The following is a 27,907-nucleotide window of genomic DNA, read 5'->3' as shown; positions in this document are numbered from 1 at the left end:
CTAATTAAAAATAAAATTTAATTGCTTAACAAAATTCAGAAATGTAACATGGTTATTAAACCTTGTACTGTTAACCAGAATATATATCAGCACTCCCCAGTTGGGGTACTTTAACTCCCCAATTTGTAACGTAATTCAAAGTTTAAAGAACATTTTATTTCCTTCCAAAAATAAAATGACATTAAAAGTGTTATTCTAAATTTGAATCGGTCCTAATTAAAAATAACTTTAATTGCTTAACGAAATTTAGAAATTTAAGGTGGTTATTAAAACTGGTACTGTGAACCAGAATATATAACAGTACTCCCCATTTGGGGTACTTTTACTCCCCACTTTGTAACGTAATTGAAAGTTTAAGGAACATTTTATTTCCTTCCAAAAATAAAATGTTATTAAAACTGTTATACTAAATTTGAATTGGTCCTAATTAAAAATAAAATTTAATTGCTTAACAAAATTCAGAAATTTAACATGATTATTAAACCTGGTATTGTGAACCAGAATATATAACAACACTCCCTAGTTGGGGTTCTTTTACTCCCCACTTTGTAACGTAATTCAAAGTTTATAGAACATTTTATTTCCTTCCGAAAATAAAATGACATTAAAACTGTTATTCTAAATTTGAATTGGTCCTAATTAAAAATAAACTTTAAATTCGTAACAAAATTTAGAAATTTAAGGTGGTTATTAGAACTGGGACTGTGAACAAGAATATATAACAGCACTCCCCATTTGGATACTTTTACTCCCCACTTTGTAACGTAATTGAAAGTTTAAAGAACATTCTATTTCCCTACAAAAATAAAATGTTATTAAAACTGTTATTCTAAATTTGAATTGGTCCTAATTAAAAATAAAATTTAATTGCTTAACAAAATTCAGAAATTTAAGATGGTTATTAAACGTGGCACTGTGAACCAGAATATATAACACCACTCCCCATTTGGTATACTTTTTCTCCCCACTTTGGAACGTAATTGAAAGTTTAAGGAACATTTTATTTCCTTCCAAAAATAAAATGTTATTAAAACTGTGATTCTAAATTTGAATTGGTCCTAATTAAAAATAAAATTTAATTGCTTACCAAAATTCAGAAATGTAACATGGTTATTAAACCTGGTACTGTTAACCAGAATATATAATAGCACTCCCTAGTTGGGGTACTTTAACTCCCCACTTTGTAACGTAATTGAAAGTTTAAAGAACATTTTATTTCCTTCCAAAAATAAAATGACATTAAAAGTGTTATTCTAAATTTGAATTGGTCCTAATTAAAAATAAAATTTAATTCCTTAACAAAATTCAGAAATTTAAGATGGTCATTAAACGTGGCACTGTGAACCAAAATATGTAACACCACTCCCCATTTGGAGTACTTTTACTCCCCACTTTGGAACGTAATTGAAAGTTTAAGGAACATTTTATTTTGCTTCTAAAAATAAAATGTTATTAAAACTGTTATTCTAAATTTGAATTGGGCCTAATTAAAAATAAAATTTAATTGCTTAACAAAATTCAGAAATGTAATATGGTTATGAAACCTGGTACTGTTAACCAGAATATATAACAGCACTCCCCAGTTGGGGTACTTTTACTGCTCACTTTGTAACGTAATTCAAAGTTTAAAGAACATTTTATTTCCTTCCAAAAATAAAATGACATTAAAACTGTTATTCTAAATTTGAATTGGTTCTAATTAAAAATAAAATTTAATTTCTTAACAAAATTCAGAAATTTAAAGTGGTTATTAAAACTGGTACTATGAACCATAATATATAACAGCACTCCCCATTGGGGTACTTTTACTCCCTATTTTGTAACGTAATTGAAAGTTTAAAGAACATTTTGTTTCCTTCCAAAAATAAAATGTTATTAACATCCCTGGCTACCCCTCCTCGGGCCCCAGAGGCTGTCAGGTTACTACAGCCCAATGCAACCCAACCCATCACCCTTTTTCGTCCATTCATACTGGGAACTGTTATTCTAAATTTGAATTGGTCCTAATTAAAAATAAAATTTAATTGGTTAACAAAATTTAGAAATTTAAGATGGTCATTAAACCTGGTACTGTGAACCAGAATATATAACAACACTCCCCATTTGGGGTAGTTTTACTCCCCACTTTGTAACGTAATTGATGGTTCTACTACCCCTTTAAAGATCATCTTTCTGACCAGCAAATAAAATTTCCTTAGTTTCAGAGTGTTCATTGCTTGAGAACACAAACACTGTGAGACGAAAACCAAAATATTCATGACCACTCCACATGAACTTATTCTTGACGCCTCAGTTGGGACATAATTTGTGGTACTGTTGTTAGTTTTCTTTTCCTCTTAATTCATGATTGCCCACACCCTAATGATGTTGCACCTAATGTATTGGTCATATTAGTATCTAATAATTCACTACTATTCGCACATTCAAACATGAAACACATCTTAATTAAAAAAATGAGGCCGAAGTCCGAAGTTACCAAAAAGTATCAAAATGACACAATTTATTAATATCTTTTTAACGAAAACATAAAAACACAAAAGACTTGAACAAACGTCTGTCTGGATGTAATAACATCATACTAAATCTATGGACTTTGCAACATCACAGTAGCACCCATTAATGTAAACCTCAACTATAGGTTGTTTTTGAACATGGTCTACCTCAAACACCAATCTGTCTCCCTCCTTCAACCTATTTTCAGCACAAAACTTCCTCCATCCTTGTCCAAGTTTTGTTGATTTGTTCTTTTGCGACACAAGCAGTTTGCATTCAACTCCACTTAGACGTGCAACTAGATATATCACTTCCATCTCAAGGCTCTTAATGACGTCAGCAAAATCAACATTCAAGTCTTGTTCAGATAATCAACAATAACGTGACCAAAACTATTTTCAATCCATGGATATTAATAGTTTTTAATAGGATTGACAAAATAAAAATAATAATTACCAGGTGACTTGCTTTTGCTTGACATTGAGTCAACGTGACCGCAAAAAGGGATGTGCCAGGGTCAACCGATGCTGTGTCTAAGAATGCCTTCATATTCTTTGGTGTGAATTCGCCAATAAAAACCGTTATTTGGAAAGTAGAGTTGCCCACATAACGAAATTGGACGTATGAGTCCCATATCTGTGTGTTGTATGTCTTTTCCAGGTCTTTCCACTCATCCGTTAATTTTGGATTCATTTTATCCATGTTATAGGAAACTACAAATCGATTTTCGAAGCTATCAAACAAAGTCCATTGGTGGGTCAGTTCATTTTCAAATGCCGCAGCAAAACGTCGATCCACATAAACAAACAACTACATGGAAAGTCAGAAACGTTGTATGTCAAATAATGTAAATGTATGTAAACACAGTGTCAAAATAAAGGGTACTACACACCTGGTCATGTATGTTAATTGTGGTGAAGGTCCACAACACTTTGGTTGCAATACGAGGTGCATCACGAACATTAATTTCGCTAATACTGCACAAACCAGTCGATTCCATAATATTGGGTTGGGCGTGATGTTTGCGTTCTTTGTTAGCCTATTTGACAGATGAGGGAGGGTGGTATGCCACAAAACGTGACATTAAAGACATTAAATAATGGTGGTTGAGGACAGGTGGACGAAGGAGACATATTGGTGGGTGACGCATCACTAGGTTTGAATGGTGAATAAAAATTTAATATTAGGCGGTGGTAGTTGAACATTGGGTTCCCCCACAAGGGTGTCTTAGACGTCGTCATTTAGTGCATGGCAGCAACGTTAATATGGCCACTTAATTAGTAGCCGTTAAGGTAATAACAATGGTAACTGACAATAATTAATTTATTGCATACTGAAATGGAATTAAGAAAATTAATTACTCATGTAATTGTAATATATAATACACTAAACGTTGAACGAAATAATATTTCATTAAATGGATTAACCATTACAATATGAAATGACCATCCATTTACACACATGTCATTCACAAACAAGAAGACTTTAGTCATATTTTGTTTGTGCATTTCATGTGCGGCAAAAGCTATGTGGTAGTAAAGATAACCTATGGGAGGTGCATTTCCAAAATGAACTATCTATGCATAACAAAACAGTGATATAAATTTGGCGACAAAAAATCTCTTTACCACCACATTGTATTATACGTCACCTTGGTGGACCTACCTCAATTTTTTTTCAAATGTGGGTTGTTGTAGACATTTGAGTGTTTCCAAAGTCAGACTCCACAGATGTCAACAACGACATAAATCCACTATTAGGAATGTGTGTGTTCAGTAACGGTGGGCATTCAAAGCACACATGATGATGGTCCAATGTTGCACCAAAGTAGGAAGTGTCCTATTAAAAATACAATAAACAGTTACTTGTAGTGCTTAATGAAATCATAATATTTTGACTTTTTATAACATAAAATGAGTTTACCATTGTAGTTCTTGAAGCCTTGTTTTTAGACGCGTTCGTTCTCCTCCTCTTACATATTTTCTCCATAGTTGACTGTAGCCTGTTTGAACGTGGTCTTCCCTTCCTCTTAACATGAATTGGGCTTAGAACCATTCCGTTGTTGGTTGCAAATGGAGTAACATCATTAGTGGTTACGCACCCACCCCCGTTCGGTGCTACACATTCGATTGGTTTGGTTGGGACCCCTAATGACTTTGCTATGAGGTACAGTTCATCACATAACTGTTTTGTTGTATTCTCAGAGTCACAAGCAACCTCACCTATATCATAAAAAGTCTTACACAATACTTAGTACCTTTGCATTCGTGGGACGTCACTACTTCTATTGTAACCCGCATTTATGAGACTGTGTCTCCTTCGCACATTTTTAGACCAACGCTGGAAAACATACTTCTCTGCTACACATTCAATGTCTTCTTGTCCCAGGACCAAGAAGCTATGACAACACAAATATGCCTCTAAACTCAAACAACATACAACTGCATTCAATATTTGTTGTAACCGAATCGAGTTTCAAGTTGTGCATTCTGTGGTTTTTCTGGCCATTCCACATCCACTCTTCCTTGACCGTATACTTCCAAACAGTTTCATCTTTTGATACACTTTTCACGAAGCAATTCATCTTACCCCTAAATTCGTTTTGAACCTCACTAAATTTGGCGTGTGTATTCTAATTGAAATTGTCTTTCAATTGGTGATTGAAATCCACATGCAACAGTTGTATTCGCAGATGCGAAGTCCGCTTCAAACTCCTTTTTTGCCTTTTGCCTTAATTCATTGTCGTACTGTGCGACAAATTTTTGCAAGGTTGTGCTAGAATTGATGAATCCATCAAAAAATGCATTCATGCCTTCACTCCTTTGTGTAGTTGACATTCCAGCCTAGAAATGACTTTTCAAATAGCAAGGAACTCAACGATGTCTCTCATCATACAACGTACACAACCATTCATTTGCATTGAAGTCATACTTGGTAATAAAATCCACCCACCCTAACTCAAAGTCATTAACACAGATGGAATCGTACACAAGTTTCTTCAATTCCGTCTTCATAGGTTTGTAGTTTGTGTACCCTTGCAATTTCTTAGGAACCTTTTTCATGATGTGCCATAAGCACCACCTATGTTTTGTGTTAGGAAATACCACTTTAATTGTGTTCATCATTGCCTTACACTGGTCAGTAACGATACCATCAGGTTCGACGTTGGACATACATCGATGCCAACACTTAAAAAGCCACACAAACGTACTTGCGTCCTCACAAGAAACAAGGCCGCAACCTAACAAAATTGACTGCCCATGATGATTGACTCCCACGAAAGGCGCAAATGGCATGTCATATTTGTTTGTTAAGTAGGTTGTGTCAAATGACACCACATCACCAAAATCTTGACATGCCGCTCTACTCCTTGCGTCGGCCCAAAAAACATTGCATATTCTGTTATTTTCGTCCATGTCTATATCGAAGAAGAAGTTGTTGTTCAATTCTCTCATCTGTGAGAAGTGTCGAATCAACGCTTGTCCATCCCCATCCTTGCACAGTGACTTTCTTTGTTTACCAATGTAGTTGCGAACATCCCGCTCAATGAAGCTTATGTTATCATATCCACCGGCCTCACAAACCAGTGATCGAAAACTTTTGTTGATCCTAACACCGGCTTCGTCGTTGATGTCAACAGTTTGCCTAGCATGCATGTTTACTTTACAGTTGACACGTATTAGCTTTGACTTCTATGGACTTATGTCATGACTATGATCAGTGACAACACTCCTTATGTACCATTTCCCTTCCTTCTTCCCAACAGTTATACCTGTTTTGTACTGTTTTTTTTTTGACTTGGCACGGTCTTCAATTCTAGGGGAATGGCAGAAACGTAATTTCCTTCACGCGAACATACTAACTTGATGTAGTTGATTTCATTGTCTGCACCACGTAGTGAACTTCTGATCCTAACACCAAACCCACTTTTTATAGCAAAATTTCTGTAAAAAACCTTCACAGCGTCCAATGTTTGAAAACACATATGGACTTTTGGAACAATGTCATCTTCGTTGACGTTATGTGCATTGTCACTATTAATATCTTACTGTTATGGACTTTTGGAACAATGTCATCCTACTGGCACGGTTTGGGCAAGTGTGCACCGGAAAGTACTTCTTCATCTAGAATATGGGAGAGATCTTACTATTGGAGCAGTTTTACTTTTGAACACCGTAAGTCAAGTTTGCGTCACACACATTTAATAATGTCATTTTTAACATGGAATTGGTATGCGTTATATCCTTGTCATAGTAACATTCTTTAGTTGTTCATAGCAGGTTGCGACTTTTGGTCATAGACATAAAATTTGCTACCTAAACATCACTGTCCGCAACATTGTCAAGGTACTCTCCCCAATTTGAAAGAACTTCACCTTACTTGTACTAAATGTTTTCGTTTCCTCACAACTTTGGTCATTAATATGGACAAACGCCTTTTTTGAAAACTAGATCTTCAAAGCGGATATTTGTGAACCCACAGATGAACTAGTCCAAGCCACAATCAAGCCTGTCATTGAGCCTCATCCATCACTTGATCCAAAAGTTCAGGACATACTAAAAAAATTTGTCAATCCGTCCACTGAGTCTGTTGCTCACATTGGGGAGACCTCCTCCAACACTAAACCTGCCCAAAATGTCGAAGATTAAATGTAAAACATGGGGTTATATTATTTAAGATTTATTTAGTTTGTTGTTTAGATGTTCTTAAGTGATTTTTGTTTTAACGTTTATATGGTAAACCAGAAGGACCACTACGACTGCTGACTATGTTATGTTATTGAAGGCCATTTTAACAAAAGACAAAATGTTTTTGCTTCTAAGTTTTGTCAACATGATAAGCTCATACATCATTTTACACGCACCGTAATGTGGTCAACATAATGAAAGTGACTAAGGGCTGGAATGGCCTTTCCCTTCCTTCCAATGAGCCATCTCCAATGAAATTAAAAAAAGATCCCCTTCTAGAGGTGGGGAGTGCTCGCAAATTAAATGGGGAGTGGTACATAAGATTTTTGTCTTCACAATTAAAAATTAAAAATGGAAGAGCCACCACAAGGTCAACAACATCGTGACCTCACATACATGGAAATAAAAATAAATGAAAGTGAGTAACGACTGGAATGGGCTTTGTCTTCTTTCCTTGGAGGCATATCCAATGAAATTAAAAAAATATCCCCTTCCAGAGGTGAGGAGTGCTGTCAAATTAAATTGGGAGTGGTACACAAGATTTTGGTCTTCATCATTTCGTATAACAAATTCAAACACCCACCACAAGGTCAACCACATCATGACCTCACACACGTGAAAATAAAATTAAATGAAAGTGACTAAGTGCTGAAAAATGGTTTGTCTTCCTTCCAAGGACGCATAGCTAAGTAAACAAACAAACAACCCCTCCCAGACATGGGGAGTGCTGTCAAATTACGTGGGGAGTGGTACAAAAGATTTTGGTCTTCACAATTAAAAATTAAAAATAGAAGAGCCACCACAAGGTCAACAACATCGTGACCTCACATACATGGAAATAAAATTAAATGAAAGTGAGTAACTGCTGGAATGGGCTTTGTCTTCTTTCCTTGGAGGCATGTCTAATGAAATTAAAAAAAGATCCCCTTCCAGAGGTGGGGAGTGCTGTCAAATTAAATGGGGAGTGGTACACAAGATTTTGGTATTCATCATTTCGTATAACAAATTCAAACACCCACCACAAGGTCAACCACATCATGACCTCACACACGTGAAAATAAAATTAAATGAAAGTGACTAAGGGCTGAAAAGTGGTTTGTCTTCCTTCCAAGGACGCATAGCTAAGTAAACAAACAAACAACCCCTCCCAGACATGGGGAGTGCTGTCAAATTAAATGGGGAGTGGTACAAAAGATTTTGGTCTTCACAATTAAAAATTAAAAATGGAAGACCCACTACAAGGTCAACAACATCATGACCTCACATACATGGAAATTAAATTAAATCAAAGTGAGTAAGGGCTGGAATGGGTTTGTCTCCCTTCCTTAGAGGCATATCCAATGAAATAAAATAAATTACTCCTTCCAGAGGTGGGGATCGGGGTTAAATTATATGGGGAGCGGTGACAAAGTTTTTGGTCTGCATAATTTCGTAATTAAAAAAAAGGAAAACCTAACACAAGGTCTACAACATTCATGCACAGACCATAATGTGCACACACACACACACACACACACACACTCATGTACACCATATTAAATAAAAGTTACAAACTCCTCAATAGTGTTGATGCACGCCTTATTCGAAGCATTTTAAAATGAATAACAAAAGGTTAGGCTCCCATACGTGGGGAGTGGCCTCTATTTATGTGGGGAGTGTAGCCAAATATTTTGGCCTGCACACTCTTACATAAGAAATGGAACACACATCATAACCTGCACATCTTCATCTCGTAGTAATAAGAAAAACTTAGAAAGTACTCAAAATTCCTTAATCATCCTCGGTTATAATCATTATCATATGCTACAAATAAATACTCAACCCATGTGTGGGGAGTGGTCTCACATTTTGCGGGGAGAGCAACAAATAATTTTTTTGCTACATACTGACCAGCAGAATATTATCACCTCACCTTTGTGTGAATGACCTTAAATATCAGTTCCTAAATGGTACAGATTCCCAATTACATAATGAAAAACTTAACCCAATTAAATGGAAATGGTCTGCTAAACTGAACTGTCACATTCCAGTAAATAAAACATAAATACAGAGTCTTAACATGTTGTCATGAAGCATACAACACCAACAGTCAACTTAAAGAGGGGACCCATGAAATAATTACAGGGGATCTACCTAACGATTTTGTACATTGATGTACTTCATTACAACACAAAAAGTTAAATTCAGTCTTGTACTTGATATTGCAGTACAGTAAGAGGTCAAATGTTCACCAAACCCTAACGTCTAACTAACAACTCATAGTATTGTAGCACATCTTGCCTCTGAATGTTGTCTACATCTAAAATCCATTTCCATATGTATTGTTGCCTAATCTGTTGTAGTTGGTCCTGCATAACAAATAACAAAATTCCCACTCAATAAATCACATTATAATACACAATGTAAAAAGTAACAACTTAATCATCCTGTAACTTACATTGGTGTAGTTGGGCATGGTATTGTCATCAAATTTCTTTTCACCATCCCACAACTCCATCATTTGAAAAACAATAATGCCACAGTCATACCTACATGAAGCCAAATAAATACATTCCTCATCACAAATTCAGACAAAACATGGAAAAACAACTCATTTAGATTGTATAAATGAAAACACATACAAGTTTGGTTGAATAGGAGTATTGTGGCATTCTGCTTCAAATATTGGATATTCATCATCACCACATTTCAACAACATACCAAAAAGCAATCCCATATTATGAGCCTACCATCAATCATGAAATCAATAAAATAAACATTTATGACAAGAAATACAAAACGTATATTGCAGATTTGTAGTGCTTACAATAGCGTTGTCTACTCTTTTGCGATTTTTATTCGAATGTCCAATTGAATCCAACACATAAAGCTTCTTCTGTTGACAATTTACAGCATAGCACCACCAATGACCTTCATGCACCATTGGGGCAAACAACTGCATTAAATAATAAATGTATCACTAAACTTTGAAAGTATTAACTATGCAACAAAAATTACATATATGAAGAGGAATCTCACAAAATCAGCATCCACAATATCCTCTACAGAAATCAATCCTGCACGAAAGTAAGCCTCATAGTCTTTCAATATCCATTGCCGTCTATTAATCTTCATCCTTCGTGAGTCGTGCAGAACATGAGTCTACAATCACAACTAAGTCATTCGTAATCAAACATTAAAGCTAAGTCATTCGTAATCAAACATTAAGTTGTTGTACCGCATATAACGGATTGAAAGCTACTCGCTTAACATGACCATATTTGCGTCGTTCAAAGTACATCATTGTGCTTGCACCGAACAAAACAGCCTACACAAAAGGATTCACCAAATCAGGCAAATGAAAATGAAATTAAATTCATGTTACAAAGGGCTAAAAAAAGCTTTATGTTCCTTGCTTGGGGAGATTTACAATTAAATAAAAACATACTGTTGTGACCAGGCGTGGGGACTGCTCTGATATTACATGGGGACTGACTACATAAATTTTGGTCTTCAGATTTTCAAATAAATTATTGATCACAAACCATTGCGTCCCGAACATCATCACCTCACTTTCATAGAAATAGAAATACAAAAAACAGTTCTTACCATATTGTCCACCTTATTTGGAGGACCAAAACCAGAGCATTCAGAGGTGCCCAAAATTTGGCCATTTATATTGGCCACCAACCTACAATTTAAGTCTGTCAGTAACAAATATCATGGTTTGTTTAATCATTTTCATACATGTCATAAAAAATTAATTAATAATACCTGTAAGGAGTACGGTCATAAGTCACAGTGTTGTACAACTTCATCAAGTCAACCCCTAATGAATTAATTGATAGCTGTTGTGGATCATATGGAGCAATGACTTGAAGTGCTAAAACCTCCCCAAACTGGGCAACATCAGATTCAGAATTCAAGTCAAAACCTTTATGAACACGTTCACCAATTTCATCCTCTTGCTCACGCTCTTCAACCTCAACCTCAACATCACCTTTTTTGTGTACACCTTTCGCACCCTTCTCGTCAACATTTTCTCCTTCTTCTTCATCCCCTACATGAGATCTAGACAATATTTCTTCACGCAATTTCGTCATGTGCTTCTTCAACTTCCGTAGGCGTCTTCCATGCTTTCGCAGCTTCTTTAACAAGTCTTGCGTCGACGCAGCCTTGTTATCTACATGCGCTTTTTTGGATTGCCCTTCGTCTCCAAGTTGCAAGGCTTCTCGAATAATTTCATTCTCATGATCTTCTTCTCTCAACCTCCATTCCAAAAAAATCTAAATGAACAAAAAACCTAACAGATTAGTGCTCAAATATAATTAACATTTTCATAAAGTAAAAATGGTAGGGACTTATACATGGGTCTCTTGAAATAACTTCTCAACGCGTCTTCTCTTTAATTGAAAGTCCGTCCAGCCCAAAATTCGTGGAAAAATAAACTCTGCATCTGACGCACATAATCGAAGCCGTTCTACAACCCACAACTACAAAATACAAATTTGTAAATTTCATCATTTTATATATTGTACAGATAAGTAATAATCATTAAATGAAGTTCTTTGTACCTGCAAAACTATTGTTGAGCCGCTTAAGCAGATTTTTGTTTGACCAAGTGCCAAAAAGGCACGACTTAAACTTTTTACCAGATAGGTATGGACTGCTTTACCCCAGTTGTAAGTGGACAACCTATCTATATTGTCTAAAACACTGAACGGAATATTACTAATAGTTCTTGAATTCCTAGGGAAGTAAAGGACAGCAAAACAAACTAAAATATATAAACGGCAAATATTATCAACATCAACAAACCTAGCCTCTACCAAACTCTTAATGACATGAATAACATTTTCAACTGTTAGTAATTTATCTTTCATAACTGACCCGACAACACCACATATATTTTTATCAAATTCCACATCCACCCCAACACCACCCAATCCTAAGCACATGGAGATATCACCACAACTTAATGGAATACACCGTTGCATGACAAGAAAAGATTCCTGAGCCAGTAACCATCGCTTTAGCATCTCCAGCATAAGGGGATTACATATTTGTAACGGTTTTACTGTTGCAAACACCATTGGAATGGTGTATCTTGTATCCTTGCACGATGGCTATCCAAAAGCAAGCCGTTAATTTCAACAATGTACTTCGTGTAACAAAAGGTTCGCAACTGACACTAACATTCAATCAAAATACATAAATTATAACTTATTTAAAAATGATACCCAAATAATGATAACAACCAATTCATAAAATTGTAATGTCAATACCTTCTCATCAAATTGTCCTTTACCCGCCATCCTTTCCTATTTTACAACTGAAAACATTTACCCTTCAATGGCATAGTATCAAATAATTACACAAACCAAATAACATTCCAAAAACAACAAACAATAACAACAATAAATTATGGCCAAGTCAAACACCAAAGCCCATCCCCTGAAACATAAAAAATTCTTATTTTCCATATCCCACCATAACTCAGTAACATTCGGCCACCAAAATTAAAAAACCCCCAAATGTGCTGCTTGGAAAATTTTGGTGTTGTCCAAAGGCACAACATTGTCAAACACCACAACATGCCACTACAAAATCAAGACTACAAAATCACACCACAATGCAAACCAAAATATACCAACGACTCTGTCAAACAATGTTGCACCAAACTCGAAAATAAATAAAACGTTTTTCCCCCAAAGATTAAACCTTTTCGAATGGTGAACAAAAAAACACGAACCTTACACTAAAACGATGTTGCGGAACGGCTTCCGATGGGTTAGTTGTCGTTGCCGTCGACACGCTTCCACTGGATTCGATCCCCTCCACAGTAGTCGTTGTCGCAGGTGTGTCCTCTCTCGGTGATCGCCTCCCGCCTCGCTTCTGTAACACCACAACTTCTTTGTCTCGACTTGCTCTGACTATCTCAGTCTCTCTCGGTCGTTCCGCCGACTTCCTCACGCTGGCTTCACCTTTCCACACACTTGATCACGCTGTCTCTACCTTTCCTTCGAGTTGCTCACGTTGTCGCCGCCTTTCCTCTTACTTTCTCACGCTGTTTCCGCCTCTCCTCCAATTTGCTCACGCTGTCTCCACTTCCTCCGACTTTCTCTCTCCCTGTCTCACGAACACTCTACAAATTTTCCATTTTGTCATACTTTCTCTCTCCACGTCTGCTTTAGTTTTGCCAAAAAGAATTTACTGCACAAAACTTCCGCGCACGTGACCATGGGTTCAGTTTCATTTAAAAAAAGGAAAAATAAAAGAAAAAAAGGGTGCCACGTCACCTATGTAAAAAATGAGTTAGAATTTTATGTTCGAATATCATTTTCGTATATTTATATACAAGATTTAAACAAAGACGGTTAAAAAAGGTTGTTATTGTCTAAGTCAAAACTACTATTTGACTTAAAACAAACCCTAATTCTAAGCTCCATGGTGGTCCAAAAGAGGAGTATTTTCACTTAAATCTCTTTTGCTCACACAATTCATTACAAAAGAAATAGACAATACAATAACACAAACAACAAAGGGTAAGCTAACATGAAAAATAGTTATTTTGATAAACCAAAATCAAGTCACAAACATTCATTCAATAGTTAATTCACATACTAACTCAATTTCATTGTAACAACTACAAGACACTGACTCCATTATTTGGATACATACAATAAACATCGGATCCTTTGGTGGCACACACCTGTGTGTGGTTCCAAACTCTGCAAAAGCTTGGCCTCAAGGGGTTATCACCCAACCACCCACAAGATAAATCCTCTTCATGTCTAGACTTGATCGAGTCCAGTAGCTAGGATCTCCTTCTCTTCACCACATAATTTACTCTATTGTACTTGATTGTGAGTTGTTATTAATGAATCCTTATGTTATTGTATACACTAAAGTACCACAACTTAAAACTTCCCTTAAAATTCTAATATAAATTATCATACCTTACTCATAAATACACATACAGGTATACAATTATCTTAGTCAACATTTACCATCATAATTATACAATTCACCTACTTCAATATGAACGAGGAATCTTGAGTTCTGATCCTGATCTACTCGCTCAACGATCACGTACTCTCGCTGGGCGAGAGGTACATTCTCGACCAATGAGTCATTGCTTGCCCAACGAGCTAACTACTAAGACTCTAGGGAGTTAATTCAGCCATAAATCGCCCAACGACTGGGATTCGTCCAGCGACCTTGTAAAACAGGGAACCTTGATTCATAATTCGCCCAACGAGCTCTTGCTCGCCTAGTGACTCAGGAATCAGTACTTCCCTAGTTTAGCAGCTTGCCCAGCGAATCCTACTCGCCCAACGAGTCTGCATAATTCTGCAGAATTTGTGCAAATTCCAAACCTGTAGAATTGTGCATTTCACAACCCAGAGGCACCACTGCTTGAGAGTTACAAGATACCCAACTCATATCACATGTCTCAATTATAACAATCATAATCATACAGGAAACTTGAACGCACTATCAATTTGACATATTCAACCTAACAATCAATTTCAAAATTTACATCAATTTACTACACAGTTCCTATCACAACCAAATTCACAGTCAAATTTTCATTCTTTTTATTCAATTTGGTCCTCATTTTCGTTTTGTGTTCAATTCGGTCATCATTTTTGTCAAATTTTGGTTAATTTGGTCTTTCTTACTAACGGTGTTTAAATAGTTAATTGTTCCTGCAGAGAACAAATAGGATGAGTTAGGCACAAGCGTCACCTTACCATATAGTCCGCTATCTCCTCAGTTGGCCTCTTCCCGGTCGATACATGTCGGATTGGACCCAGAAGGGGTTACTTGCAGAAGGGACTCCGAAGCTCAAGTGAGTCAAAACTCTCAAAAGGTCAAATCTGTGATTAATGAATGCGTACCTTCAATTATTGGGGTCCACGCGTATTTATAGAGCATTAATTATGTCTGGTTATTCTATGGGTCGGGCCTTGGCTTGGGCTGTAAGTGGGCCTGGGCCCTAGCCCAGGCCCTTAGGACCTGTTGAACGCTGGGGGGCTTTAATCTTACTGAGTCTATTGGAGTAGTCGGCCTAGGCCGGCTACTTTCCTTGACGGCTTAGGTTGGTTATATGATATCTTATGCAGGTTATTCCTCTAGATGTTTAGGTTAGATCTGATAAGACTTAGGCTAACTCGGCCTAGGCTGAATAGTTGACTGTTTTGGTATGTATGTATCGTTTACTTATTTGGTCGAGTTTGGCTAGGTGTGGTACATTAACGTTTTTGAACAGTACATGACATGTGTCAACTTTTGTTGTTTTTTAATTCTTTTTTAATTTTTTAATTTCAAAAAAATTGTCTATGTGTCAAGTCACAATTATGCCACGTGTCAATGTTAGTACCACATGTCAATTTGTGGTTAAATTATTTGCTTTTGTTCAATTTAATCCCTATATTCGTTATTTTTGTTCAATTTAGTCCTATATTTGTTATTTTTGTTCATTTTCATCCTAATTTTGATTAAAATGAATCAATTTTGTTCCTTTCAGATTGACACCAAATTTAATATCTTTTATAAAAATTATACAAATATTTTTTCTAAAATTGACATTTTTATTAATTACTTTTGAAATTTAATCATAAAATAATAAATTGAATTATATATTGAATAAAAATCTTATATTTAAATATTAAATAGAAAAAAATTATTTAAAATATTATAAGAATATAATTATTAATTTTTTTTTCTAATATTTATATTCTAAAATACTGGTATTTATAAAATTGATATTTAAAAATATTTTAACTATTGGAAATATTTTAGAAAAAGTAAACTAATATTTATAAAATTAACATTTAAATATAAAATATTTTAGATTTTAATATCTAAAATGCAATACAAATATAAATATTTTAAATTTAAATGTCAATTTTATAAATGTTAATATATATTTTTTTAAATATTTAATAATTATATTTTAATAATATTTTAAATAATTATATTTTATTTAAAAACTGAATCTAAGAATTATATTCAATTTATAATTAAATATAATAATTTATAATTGAATTTCAAAAATAAATAATAATAATGTCAATTTAAAAAGTATATATATAATATTTATAAAAAATTAAATTTGGTCTCAACTTGAAAGGGAAAAATTGTTCCATTTAATAAAAATTAGGACTAAATTAAACAAAAATAACGAATATAGAGATTGAATTTAACAATAATAATGAACATCGGGACTAAATTGAACAAAAAGAAATAATCTAACCACAAATTGACACGTGGCATTGACATTGACACGTGGCATTGACATTGACACGTGGCACTGACATTGACACGTGGCACAATTGTGACTTGACACGTAGACAATTTTTTTGAAATTAAAAAAAAAGAGCTGACATGTGGCATGTACGGTTAAAAAACGTTAACTATTTAAACACTATTAGTAAAAAGGTCCAAATTGGCTAAAATTTGATGAAAATGAGGACCTAATTGAATACAAAACGAAAATGAGAACCAAATTGAATAAAAAGAACAAAAATAGGGACCAAATGTATATTTAAGCCTATAAGAAATTAACAACAATTCAACATTTACACAAGATAAACAAAATCTAATTAGCTTCCCTTACTTATTAATTCAACCTCAACTTTTAAACAGCGGAAAAACACCCTTTTTAGTCTCGTACGTACAATTCAACCTAGAAACCGTACCAATAGGATCAGGGCACAGGAAAAGAACCATTGATCATTAGAGATTCGTAAGAGGTGATTAGAAAACACATGTGACTCACAAATCGTCACATGCATTCCTAGGGAGAATTGATAGAGAAAAGGGCAAAAAAAATGACTTACTCCGTGAAGAAAACTGATTGGACAGAATCAAAGAATACGTAGCGGGGATCCCTTTAGTAGTCTCTGGTCAATCATTAAACAAATGAGTGTATGGTAAGATAGAGTATTTTAAGTTAATGAGATTCTTTTATAAAATTTTTATTTATATGTAAGCTTTTTATTATTAAAATAATAATAATACCTCATTATCTAAAACACTACTAATATTTAAAATAAGATTTTCTAGATTCTCGCAAACATTTTATTTTATTTTTTATATCCTTTCTTAAAATATCTCTTTGGGAAAATATAACCAATATAGAAATATTCGAATAATTTTTGTTATTAATTCAAATTCATTTCCAAAATGTTATATCAAAATTTAAAGGTGGTTTTCTCCATTTTTTAAATAAAAATTATTCGTTTCAGCTTCTGATGTAGGATTATCTTGTTCCTTTTTAAGACTTATGAATATGGTGATGATTGGTTAAGAAAACCAAGGAAATCTCCACTGGACATTAAGATAGCAAGCTATCTAAATGTGAAGGTTCTTTTCCAAGGTTCTAGAGAAGAGAAGAATGAATTGATTCAAAACAAATAAGAGTGGACAACACATAAAAAGAGTAAAACCCAAGTCACACACACAAAGGAAGAAGAAAGTATAAAATGGAAAGGAAAAGAATGATAAAAATGTGAGAAGCACGCCACTACAAGGCTAGGCTAGAAGTAACCATGGAAACCTTGAAGATGAGTGAATGTGTGTCGCCACTTGAATCAAGATTCAAGATAAGGCTTAAAAGAACTCCACTCCCTAAGGAGGAAGACTCTCACAATGGTTGATACACAAAGGTGTTTAATTTCTCCAAAATGTTCAACCCTTGTACAAGTGTTAGAGGTCCCCTTAAATAGAAGTGTCTAGGGGCCTCTTAGCAAAAACAAATAAGCTAAAAAGGATTACAATGCAAATAACAAAACATAGAGTTTAGAAAATAGGTCAACAAAGGAGCACATGGACACATTCTAGAAGCCTTCTTTCTTGGCCAAGGCAAGGTGGATGCTCCTTCTAGATGTTTCTAGACTTCTTGGTGGCCAAGGCATGTGATCATTCTTTTTAGATGTTTCTAGAAAGCTTTGACCCTTCCCTTTCCTCCACATGTGCTCTCCAAAAACCATCTAAATGCGCCACTTGTCCTTCCTTGTCCCACCTCTTAATGAACCTACAAAACAAGTTAATTTTGAATTAACATGTTGGCTTTAGGTTAAACTAATCCTTTGAGTCAACAAGTCAACCAAAAGTCAAGGTCAACAAGTCAGCTTAAAAATAGTCAACCAAGCCAACTTAATGGAATTTTAAAACTAAAGAAAATAAAAGCAAAGGAAGGGAACAAGGAACTCCCTTTCTTCTAAGCATGTGCCATGGGCCATCATCCTTGGTAGGGATGAATCCTTTAAGAAGCTGTTTGCTTAATGTTTTTAAATTCATCTAATGTTTTCTTTGTTTGTTCAATTATGTTTTTCATTTAAAAGGTTTTAATTAGACACCTTTTATTTCAAAGTTATAAATAATAAATGCACTTTAAACTTCTTGAAATAAATGAGTTCAGTGTGAAGAATATAAGATGGGTGGGCGGGATGAGTTTTGCTATCCCATAACCATCTTCATCGAAAAAATTTATTCTCATCCCCATACTCAAATCCAACAGGTATTGGATTTTTGTCCCATCCCCATCCCTATCAGGTAACGGGTATATACTTGTACCCATATCTGTACTTGCTTTCTTATTGTTTTAATATTAATTAATTATTTAAAAAAAAAATACGGTGAAAGAAACATAATATTATCAAATATTTAATATTAAGAGGAGAGTTGTTTCTTCAATATTAAATATTTATAAAGAAATTATAATTGTATACATTTCAAATTATTAGAATACCTAATAACTTTTCATGAGAATTAAAGCATTTATTAAATTTGCAAACCTTAATGAAACCTAGTTGATAAAATTTTTAAAAATATAAAAGGAAAACAAATATTCAAATTAAAATATATTTTAAAGGTTTGTCTAGGGATATCAACGGGACGGGTAGGGTACAAGTAGTTGCTCCCCCATACCCTACCAGTTGGATAAATATCCGCCCCGTACCCGTACCCATATCCGTCAGGCATTTGTTATGTGGGTATCCGCCTATTTTTTTCATATTTGTGGGTAACCATGGGTACCCGCAAGTATTTACAAAAATATTTAGAAAAATAAATATTTAACCATAAATTCAAATAAAATAAAATATATCACTATCATAAATTTGAAATAAAGTTCAAAGAAATTCAAGTTCATGCAAGTCCAAATAATTATAAAAGTAAATATAAAATGACGCTCAACACAATAGAAATTCTTTAATTAGTGCTTGGATCAACAAGCCCACTTTTTCTGATTGATTCCTGAAAAACAAACAAATAAAAAATCACTAACAATTTATATTATAGTTTGTTTTTGAATGAAATATTAAAGAAATTACAAACTTCATCAATGTCCACATCTTTCAACATTGTATAAAGTTTCATGTTGTCCAATTATAATCTAAAAGAGCTGAAAACATAAGAAGTTCATTAAAAATTTCTAACAATCACTTAATTAAAATATCTAAGTAAAAGTGTTAATTTCATTACCTTCCATGTTGGTCCATAACCAGTCTTGGAGACACATCAATGCTTCCACAGTATCTGGAAGTAATCTACCTGCGATGGGGATTGGATTGCTAGCATGTCTCTGCCAGCATTTGCCAGGTTGTGTATTTTAACCCATTACTTTTCCACCATGCTAAGATATCAAATTGTGCATCTGAATCAGGAAGTATTGCCTCTTCTAAATAATGATCTAATTTTGACTTGAAATTTGGTGTCACTTCTCTTTGCAATCTTATGTTTTGCAAAATTTGACCTCCAACTTTCTTTTCTTCCAAGAATACCTACATCCACTACATTTAGGTTTGAACTCTGAGATGAAGCAGCCAATCCTTTACCCTTGACTTTAATGGCATACTCTTTTACCAAATCTTGACAAATAGATTTTATCCTCTCAATTTCATAATGAGAATTTTCTCCATAAATTTGAGGGAAAAAATAATCTAACAAGTCAATTTTGTACATGGGATCTAATACAATTCCTACAACCATCACCCCATTGATCACACCCCAATATTTATCAAATTTAGTAATCATGGTTGCAACCATTCCATGAATAATGGAATTAGGACAAGAAAGCCATTCAATCGAAGCCAACTTAATTTCACATATTTTTGGGAAAATGACCTTCACAATTGGATACAAAACGACCTTCAAAATTTTTTACTATAAATTATATTGGCTCCTCCAAAATTATTGGTCAAGACCCGTCACGGGTTATTATTATCAACTATAATTAATAATCATTATTACTATCAACTATAATTAATAATCATTATTACTATCAACTATAAATATTATTATCATTATTATGAATTATAATTATTTCTATTGTTATATTACTATTATTATTATATTACTATTATTATTATTAAGAACTATAATTATTATAATAGTTATTATTATTATTATTATTATTATTATTGTTGTTGTTGTTACATACACATTTTACTCTTACTTACTATGTAGGAATCATGTTTCAATTACTTATCATTTTTATTTATTTTGTTGTTCATTTATCTTTGCATTTAAACAACTATTTCAATTTAATAAAATAGTTATTAAAATCAGTAAAATAATAAAACTGAAAAAAAAAATTATTATAAATAATTATTTAAATTTAAAATATAATAATTAAGAGGATAAAATTTATAAAATAAAAAGGATACCAAAGATGTTGACCCTCTTTATACATGTAGTTGTATTAATATTAATATTATCATTAGTAGTAATATTAGTATTTTTTTATCACTACGTGATATTAATTTTATTTATTATATTTAAAAATGAATTTACAACTTCATTACATTAATAATAACATTTACAACAAAATAACATAATTTTCATGATATTTATTATTTTATTTTTATATTATTGTTATTATTATCAATTATAACTCTAATTATTGTTATTATTATTATTATTATCAGCTATAATTATAACCATCATTATTATTATTAATTATAATTGTCGTTATCAACTATAATTATTATGATCAATATTACTACCATTAACTGTAACGTCCCTATGGGAAATTACTTATTTAAATAATTAAACAAAGAATTGAAAATTCAATCATCATAGTTTTATTATTCCCAAACACGAAAAAAATTTAAGATATTAATCAACACGCTAAAAACCATTTAATAGCAGTAATAAACTTATTACAATTTCCAAAAATCTAATACAATAGTAAAAACATAGTAAAATACCTTGCTCAAAGCCTTCCAAGCTAGCCCTCTCTCCACATTTAGGCATCAACAACATCACCTATAGCATCATCTGCTCCCGTGTAACGAATCACACGATCATCGTCAATCACAAACGGAAAGGGTGAACTTATAAAATAAAAATAACATATAAAGTAAAAGAATATAAGCAAGACACCCATCTTATTCATCCTAGTTAGTTCTTGGCCAAGACCTTATCCCCAAGTCTTTCCAACCTTTATTTCACACAATTAGCTAGCCTTGGACTCAAGATTTACGATGCTCACACGAACTTGCCCGCTCGTGGTCCTGCCTCTATGAACCTCCCCGCTCGTAGTCCTGCTCTACGAACCTTCCCGCTTGTAGTCCTACTCTACGAACCTCCCCGCTCATAGTCCTACTCTACGGGCATGCTTGCCCGTAGTCCAACACACGTGATCCACCAACTACGTACCTCCCCACACGCAACATCTCTCAAGTGTGAGCACGGAACATACAAATCTACCTCACTCGTATTCCCACACGAGAGTAACAGGATATGAACCTCCCTGCTCATATCATCACGTGTTCACCACCATCCATGAACTTACTCGCTCATGGCACAACATCTCCTGATCCAAGTATCGCATCACTGCTTAAAAGCAACTCACGCAAGCCATAGACTGCATCATTATCGCCTAACGCGGCCTAAGCGCCGCCAGGCGAAACCTGCACAGACCGCCTGGTGGAACCTCCTCGCCGCCAGGCGCCAAGCTTCAGACATACCCACTGTTTCAGGGTCTGTCGCCTGGCGAAACACACTTCACCACCAGGCGCCACGCGGTGCAGAGACTTCCATGAGGTCCTATCGCCTGGCGGGCATTCCCATTGTCGCCAGGGGCCATACTAGAAGTACACCTATGCTAGTTTTGGCACCTGAAATAGACCACAATTTCTAGTGAAACATCATCACGCCTTCACCCTTTATTATAAGATTGGTGCTTACTCCAGATAAATTATTTCCTCGCAATACTTTCGTTCCTTAGCTTTATTACCCCATTCCTTATTAAACCTCTACTGCTCATTAGTCACTCTAACCTGCACAATACCTTAGTAAAATTTAAGGTTATATCATCCTTCTAGTATTTCCTCATTCAGTACTATTAACATCAATTTATCACAACATACACTTATCCCAATCATAGTATTTCCATATAATAGTCTATTGGTACCTCCCAAACACCCAATCTATCCATCCAAGTGAACCTACTCCAACTGAAAAATAAAGTTCAATCATAACTTAGACTATTTAAGACTCACATCAAAGCCTTCCTTACCTCCGTTGCCACTAAATCCCAGACATTCCCAACTCTTATACTTAACCAATCAATATATTCTTACATCAACCAATTATTACTAATTGACATTACCAAAACCCCAAAATTGTAACATCCCTAGGGAATATTACTTAAAAATAAATATTAAAAGAAATTAATTATATTAACAGTCGTCTTGATAAAAATCCCAACGCGGGAATATTCAATTTCATGAAAGCACGCGCCAAAATTTATATCATATTTAGTCAATGGTTACAAGTTCCCATTATTCGTGTCCATAATAAAACTTAAAATAATACGTGTAAGAGGAAAAATCCTAGCTCTAATCCCATGCTAGCCCTCACTCCGCCATCGGAACATCCTCAGCATCACCTATATCAACATCTGCTCCCGTGTAACGAATTACACGATCATCGCCACACACAAACAGAAAGGGTGAGCTGAGAAAATAAAATAACAAACATATAAAGCACAAGATAAATCATATACCCATTTTATTCTTTATATATATTTCTTGGCCAAGACCTTAACCCCAAGACTTATCAGTCTTCAAATCATACAATTGGTTAGCCTTGGACTTGGGAATCTGATGCTCACACGAACCTACCCGCTCGTGGTCCTGCCTCTACGAACCTCCCCGCTCGTAGTCCTGCTCTACGAACCTCCCCGCTCGTAGTCCTGCTCTACGAACCTCCCCGCTCGTAGTCCTACTCTACGGACCTGCCCGCCCGTAGTCCAACACATGTGATCCACCAGCCTCCGTACCTCCCCGCACGTGGCATCTCTCAACGTGAGCACGGAACATACGAACCTACCTCGCTCGTATCCCCACGTGAGAGTAACTGAATATGAACCTCCCCGTTCATATCATCACATGTTAAACACCGTCCATGAACCTACCCGCTCATGGCACAGCATCTCCCGATCCAAGCAAGCATCATTGTCAGTTAAAACATCACACCAGAAAGCAAAGAACAACAGCATTTCGGCCTGGCTCGGCCCACACGCCGCCAGGCGAAACTGTTCCAGTCCGCCTAGCGGTATTCACTCGCCGCTAGGCACCAGCGTCCTCCCAGACCCACTGTTTTCTCGTCACCGCCTGGCGGAGCACACCGTGCCGCCAGGCGCCTGTCCAGTGCAGGCTCACTCACATTAAGGTTGTCGCCTGGCGGTTGTCAACCGACCACCAGACGCCATATCAGAAGCATCCAGTAGCTGTTTTTGGCACACTCACTAATTTGGTTCCAACTAGAACATTACCACAATCATTACTCTTCCCATTCATCAGTACATTATGCAAGTTATCCCACCATATAATAAACAATGGAATTACTCATCACCATACTCCTAGGTCCGTATACTCCCCCCCCCCCAACAATTTCCCCCAGTTCTTTATCCCAGTATAATGCCTAAGTCAATCTTGACGAGATTTCCCAATCCATTCCCCCCGACTTATTCAAGTATAATCACAGAATTCACTCACTCTATAGGTTATCTAATTCTCACAATAGAATAGTTACTTAATCCCACTAATACTAAATTTCAGTCAACCCTCAATTCTTATACTTACCAACTTCTAACATTTGCTTCATTCTGTAGTTCGTCATCAATTGGTTTACCCAAACCACAAAATCTTATACTCACCATTTAATAGCAGCTACACTCTCCTTCTACCATATTTTTATCTCCAATTATTCATCTTCATTAAACTTCCCATTACCTATTATTCATCAATACCTTACAATATACTCCCCTCCTTTTTCTCTTACTCTATTAATCACCACGAATCCTTCCTTAACTAAAATTTCTCCACAGCCCACACACAGATTTTTGCCTCTTTTCGCGTCACCCCATCTCTGCACAAAAACGGGTCTGCGTCGGCATTCCAGTACCATGATAGAATCTCAGCTTTTCCTGCACCCGCGAATACCCCAACCCCTCAAAGTTCTAACCAATTCTCAATCTCAGGCTCAATTCACTCAGCATGAATTAACAAACCATCACACCATTATATTATTCAATTACATATCTTACTTATTCCGATCACATAGCAATCCTATTTAGCCTACCACTCATACCATCCCTTGATTCCCGTACGAAACTCTCATGTCTCTAATCAGATTCTTAATATGCCCAAAACCTCAGAACACATGAAATATCGCAAGATTATCCAATTACACAGACAAGGAATATCCAATTGAAATTCACACAGGTCACCATTCAACAAAACACAATAAAAACAACGACGGTACCACACATCGCCTGGCGGTTCATGCTCACCGCCAGGCAGCTCATGTTACAAAACCCAGAATGGCTACTACTGATGTGCCGCCTGGCGGCACCTTCATGCCCGCCAGGCGGTTTCTGGGCGAGAACCCAGAATCTCCAAAACAACAGCGTCAAAAGGGAAGAAATTCATGCAGTTATACAAGACAGTACATATTCAATCGATCACGAATTAAAACACAATAAATAACTCCCCTAACCTTTTATCCTCGCTTCAACCCGAATTGGTGAGTGTCCTTTGAAGCAAAACCCTCTCTTCTCTTGATTTGCACCCGTTACACCGTTCTTCCTCTCCAATTCCTCCCTGCAATACGTCCACACCAACTGCTCTCCACCCAACGCTCACACTCCTGTCTGAATACCCCTCCTCTTGCTAATTCTCTTCCTTTTCTTTACTCACTACCTCTCTAATTACCCCTTTTTACCACTAAACAAAAACTTAAATAAAATAAAGCTTAATGGTTAATTAAGCCCCCTCCCATGCTGCGTCCAGCCCTTTGAATTACCTATTCATTGGCTGCTAGGGTTCTCAAACCCCTTCATATTCATGTTAATGAAATTTGGCAAAAAGAAAAGTAAGTTAGTTCTCAACAAGGTTTGAACCCATACCCATGCACACACCAACCAATGCCAAACCATTAAACCAACACATATTTCATGATGACTCCTACAATTTTAAGGATTTATCATCATCCCTACGCATTCAATATATAAACACACAAAAACGCATAATTTAAATAACATCCAAGTTGCACACATAGGACTCGAACCCAAGTCCTCATACACAATAAAGTACTCTTAACCACTTGAGCTAGTACTTTTCCACATCACAACTCCTCACATTTATTACTTTAAATATTTTCATTACTCGTCCTTTTTAAATAATTAATTAAATCACTATTTAATTTTCCCGGGTCTTACAAAAATCATAGAATGTACCAATACCATTTGGTTATTCTCTTTTCCATTGTTCCATTATATTAGATTATTAATCCTCACTAGAGGTCATTACTTACTTGACTTCAATTCATCCCAAGTACATCCTTACAACCAATACATTGTCTACATTTCACTACACCCTTTATTCCTCTATTATTATCATCTCTTCATGCCCAATTCGTTCGCAACTCAATTCATCGTCAGTTTCTCTCAAGGTTGATTAACCAAATTTTCCAAAATAGCATTGTTACGTCGCTATCGCTTGGCGGGGCTAATGAGATGTCGCCAGGCGGCATATCAGATTATGGGTAAAAACCCAGGCTCCCTATACCTGTGCCGAACCATCACAACCCTATAAAATTCCCAAACACAACAAAACAGACCCAATCACGTCGCTTGGCGGCACACCTCCATTACTTCTCCTACAACCATAATTCCTATAATTTTAGGATTACATTATCACCAATCACGTTCACACATAATTATTAAAATAATACTCATATTAAAATAACATACAATTTCCCGCAATTCACGTTCACACATAATTATTAAAATAATACTCATATTAAAATAACATACAATTGGCACACATAAGACTTGAACCCAAGTCATCTCACACAATCAAGTACTCTCAACCACTTGAACTAGTACTTTTCCATATTATAACAATTCACATTAAATGCCATAAAGGCTCCTACTACCCGCATTTACTAAATAATTATTTATTTAATTATTTAAATTTCTTGGGTCTTACATTAACTAAAACTATTTCTATTCTTAGATTACTATTATTATTATTATTATTACTACTACTACTACTACTATTATTAAGTAGAACTATAATTATTATAATAGTTATTATTATTATTATTATTATTGTTGTTTTTATTATTATGGTTACATACACCTTTTACTTTTACTTACTATTTATGAATCATGTTTCAATTACTTGACTCTTTTATTTGTTTTGTTGGTTATTTATCTTTACATTTGAATAATTATTTCAATTCAAAAAAAGTAGTTACTAAAATTAGTAAATAATAAAACTGAAAAACAATTTTTTTTATTTTAAATAATTATTTAAGTTTAAAATATAACAATTAAGAGGATAAAATTGAAAAAACAAAAAAGGACACCAAAGGTTATCTCTTTATATATGTAGTTGTATTATTATTATTATTAGTATTATTATTATTTTATCACTATGCGATATTATTTTAGTGTTATTATTATTATCTATTATCTATTATTATTATAATTAAACACATATTTTACATTTATTTACTATAGGATCATATCTCAATTACTTGCACTTTTTATTTGTTTTGTTGTTCATTTTATTTTTATATCTATGTAATTATTTGAATTAAAAAATATTTACTAAAATTGTTAAAATGGACAAATAATTTTTATTATGAATAATTATTTGAATTTAACAAATAATAATTAAGAGGATAAAATTGTATAAACAAAAAAGGACACACCAAATGTATATCTCTTTATATATGTAGTTATTGTATTATTATTATTTTTATCACTACAAGATATTATTATAATGATATTATTATTATTATTATTATTATTATTATAGTTAGACACACATCTTAAATTAATTTACTACGAGATCGTATTTCAATTACTTGTCATTTTTATTTGTTTTGTTGTTAATGTATATCTTTATATTTAATTATAGATTATTATAGTTGACATTAATTAGCATTAATATTAATATTTATAGCATAAAAATTATTATTATTATTGGTATCATTATTATTTTTATTATTATTATTATTACTATTCATAGTGGTGTTATTATTATAAGTGTGCTTTTTTTAATTATAGAAAACGATGTTATACTAAATAGTTTTGCTAAATAGAGTTTTAATCTTTTAAAATTTTTATAATTTATAATTTATATTAATATTATTATTAGTATTTTTAATGGTCAAATAAATATAATAACAATTATATTATTATTCTAAAAAAA

At 34.4% G+C, this 27,907-nt stretch overlaps 1 protein-coding gene and 1 pseudogene across 1 annotated transcript; both read right to left on the bottom strand.

Annotated features, from left to right (window-relative positions):
- Positions 1-5,366: 5,366 nt before the first annotated feature.
- LOC114174371 (protein FAR1-RELATED SEQUENCE 5 pseudogene) lies at positions 5,367-6,149 on the bottom strand (annotated as a pseudogene).
- Positions 6,150-9,418: 3,269 nt separating this feature from the next.
- Positions 9,419-12,475, bottom strand: LOC114174370 (uncharacterized). Its single transcript, XM_085670000.1, has 11 exons — positions 12,446-12,475; positions 12,239-12,351; positions 11,735-12,134; positions 10,935-11,446; positions 10,770-10,851; positions 10,399-10,488; positions 10,200-10,322; positions 9,988-10,116; positions 9,803-9,906; positions 9,619-9,709; positions 9,419-9,529 (listed from the first exon to the last, which is right to left on the bottom strand). Exons 1-11 carry the CDS (start codon positions 12,473-12,475, stop codon positions 9,419-9,421), a joined length of 1,785 nt encoding a protein of 594 aa, XP_085526126.1.
- Positions 12,476-27,907: the final 15,432 nt, after the last annotated feature.

Source organism: Vigna unguiculata, chromosome 2, assembly GCF_037176805.1.
Source record: "Vigna unguiculata cultivar grain cowpea cultivar isolate G323 ecotype 2 chromosome 2, ASM3717680v1, whole genome shotgun sequence".
Taxonomy (NCBI): Eukaryota; Viridiplantae; Streptophyta; class Magnoliopsida; order Fabales; family Fabaceae; genus Vigna; species Vigna unguiculata.
Note: the sequence above shows the minus strand (reverse complement) of the source record. Positions and strands in the feature narration are given on the sequence as shown.